Consider the following 3,199-nt stretch of genomic DNA (forward strand, 5'->3'; position numbering starts at 1 on the left):
CGAAGCCCTGTCATCTAGCAGCCCAGGACATCACCAGCACATGTTTGCCTTCCCTGGATCTTCTGGGGTGACGGAAATTGTGATGTCTGGCGAGCTGTGTTTTCCTGATTGATGCATCTTGTCCGCTCGCTCGTTGCCTTGTTCGAATGCTGACTGGTCATCCATGCTTGGATGCTTTGATCCCACACCCGCATTCGTTTGCAGTTTTGGCACCGGCGCCTTGCGTCGACCCGGGAAACGATACACCGCTGGAATTGGGGGATGGGCTCCCATTGCAACTGGTGGCTTGGGGTCCATATCCCGACAGGGGATGGCCCCTGCAGCGAGTATCAAGCCTAATGTTTGGTTTTCGCTCGTTTTGACAATCACCACTAGCCCATTGCCTTGTGCAAACGCAGGCTAGCTTGTCCTTATCAAAGGGAAGGGCCATATGAACCGTTTGCCTTGTTACGCGCCTTGTTACATGCATGCGCGATTTTTTATTATTTCCTGGTTTGACTGGTTATTCGCAAGCATAAAGGGATAGGAGTGACCCTGTATTTTTATATACTTCACTGTCTGTTCTTTCCCAGAAGCTTCACAAGCCACATCTTGCCATATCAAGGCGACCTAGCGAGCTAGCATGTTCTCCAATCAATCGACGAGGCAATTGCCTGCCTCTTCTCCATATTCGGACCAGGTTGAAGAGCAAAATATCGTTGATACTGTGGAGCGTACCCATGAGGATGAGGTTGATGACCAACGTGCAGACCAATGTCTGAACCACCAAAGATGGACTCCAAGGAAAACAAAGGGCACAAAACAAACACCAAAAGGCCTCCCGGACCATTGGCGATATACTCCTTCTATAATGGACCCTAAATCTTATGCATTCACATCGCTTGCAAACGAGGCCTCCACCTACTATACCGCGACACCGACTGGCATGGGCATGCTCTGCCATACACAAGTACCCGACTTATCTACCCCGGGAATGAACCTTAATTTACTAAGCCCGCTTTCAACCCCTCCTGCTTCAATGCAGTCTGCCATCGACATGAATTCATGCCACCATTCTTTCGCTCCCCAGGCAGGAAACGGTGTCGACGCTTTCATTCATCCACTCGCGTATGGTCCGAGCTGTTTCATAAACCCAGGCCTAAGTTACGACCCGCTACATGTCGAGAATTCTCCTATCAATGGAGTAAATGCGAATAAACTCATTGGTCTGCTCCCTCACGGTATCAGCTTATCGACCCCTGGTGACAATCGAACGAACCCGGGGAGTGAAAAGTAAGTTTCTATACACTGTTGCACCTGAATATTATTCTTTTAAGAAAAGCCAACGTGTTGACGTTTCCCGTTTCAGCTTTCGGTTCAATGTCACTCTCACTGGTGCCTTCAGCGCTAGCGCCCATCCCAGTGAAGATTGGACAAAGATATCGGACTTGGTTGAACGACGGCGCATACAAAATCGAATTGCTCAACGGAGGTGCCGTAAGCAAAAACAGGCAAAAAACTAGGGCAATGACATGTTGAGCGTTTCTTGCTAGGGCTTACGAGTGGAAAAGGCGGGAATGAATGATTTCATGTATGTAATTGATTTTTGGCAAGCTATCTCGGTGGATTGGGTGTCTTATACGTGATTCTTGGTATCTCTAGGGGGGGTGTTGGCTGGCTGCGGCCGCTGTGGTGGCGATCTCCCTATATCACACAATACCCAGTCAACTTTTGTCGTCCGGTGCGCAACAACCCACTCTTCCAGCTTATTACGAGATAAGTTGGGTGACTTTCTCCAAAAGGCGCCGTTTCAAACCAATACCTCCAGTCGCGTAAAAAGGAAGGGATCCAACAAAATAATGCCTGACTATAGCAATGTTAATTCAATTGCTCTCTTGATATGATCTCGTAGACCTAACTAGATATCAAGTTTCCAAGAATTTCTTACATAAGCCGTTCCTCCGGGGTGGATGATTTGAAAGGTTTTGGCTGGCCTCTATATCATGTGACCATGACATAACTTGCTTTTATAACAAGCTGAGGAAAATAGCAACAGATTTTTATTAAAGCAACATGGCCTGAGTCTTGATCTGCATGAATAATTTATCTCTCTCTCTTGTGGGTAGGGCTGTGAAGACGAACCAAGTACAAAATTGAATGAAATTTCTTCAAGCTTGTATAAATGATACCCCTTGGTCTGTCTAGCCAAATTGAGTGTTGTCTAGTGTTCCTGCTTTGCAGCAGAGGTTCCTTTCATTGCAATCATGCAATGGCTCATCCGTGCTTGGACGCTTTGGCACCGGGGCCTTAATAGCCTCCTTGCTGCATATTTTGATGGAAGATGGTCCTTGAAGCAAGCATGCGCAGTTTTGATACCGGCGCCTTATTGTTGACCTAGGAAATGATGCACTGCTAGTATCAAGCCAAATTTTTGTGTCTCGCTTGACAATTGTCACTAGCCCCTTGCCTCGGCCATCCACACTTGTTACTCACGGGAGGAAGTTGCTCCTGCATGAGGAGAGGTATTGTCATTTCAGCCCGCCTGTTTGCCTTGTTATGCACCTGAAAGCGCAGTTTAGCACCAGCGCCTCATTAATGACCCGAGAAGCCTTTCCACAACTGGAAGCAAACCAATCACCGGCTGGGGACTGCATTCTGGTTGGGAAGGGAGAGCTCCCATTGCAACTGATGGCTTGTACAAGTCCCCCGGCGTTCGCAAATGGTTCGCCTATGCGGAACGTTAATCCAGCCAAGGTGCATGTAAGTTATGGCAATAATGTTCCTTGCAAACATTATGATATAAGAGCAAGACCCGGCTGAGCATTCCTCCAGGTTGGGGATATTTCCTTGAGACTTGCAAAAGTGCTTTCACCCAATCCAAGCATTCTGCTAATTTTAGAATTAACACATTTCTGACTGAATTTATCTCCAATACACCTCAATCAGTCCTCTACTATGAATAAACAACAAGACCGCGGTTCTCCCGATAGCCAAAAACAATATAGGGGGGGGCAACAGAGGGAAGAAAATGACAGTGACGGGGAAAACAGCCATCGAAATTCGCGTCTGCAGCCGCAGGTAGAGACCACGAGAAGGTGAGTGGATGATAGGAGATTCTTGTCTGGACTTGCAGGATTCGGATAGTGCTGAGGTCTAACCGCCGTTGCCGTTAGCAGAAGTCCACCCCGCGCGGCAGGACACTAGCCCCAACGACCTCGGA

The 3,199-nt window shown here is 47.9% G+C and overlaps 1 protein-coding gene across 1 annotated transcript; it reads left to right on the plus strand.

The window, feature by feature from the left end:
• Positions 1–622: 622 nt before the first annotated feature.
• Positions 623–3,183, plus strand: HCAG_02687 (predicted protein; the record flags this gene model as incomplete). Its single annotated transcript, XM_001542466.1, has 6 exons — positions 623–1,272; positions 1,349–1,476; positions 1,902–1,961; positions 2,396–2,739; positions 2,926–3,074; positions 3,153–3,183. The coding sequence occupies 6 exons, from the start codon at positions 623–625 to the stop codon at positions 3,181–3,183; spliced, it is 1,362 nt and encodes a 453-aa protein (XP_001542516.1).
• Positions 3,184–3,199: the final 16 nt, after the last annotated feature.

The sequence above is a fragment of the Histoplasma capsulatum genome, genomic scaffold, assembly GCF_000149585.1.
Source record: "Histoplasma capsulatum NAm1 scaffold_2 genomic scaffold, whole genome shotgun sequence".
Taxonomy (NCBI): Eukaryota; Fungi; Ascomycota; class Eurotiomycetes; order Onygenales; family Ajellomycetaceae; genus Histoplasma; species Histoplasma mississippiense.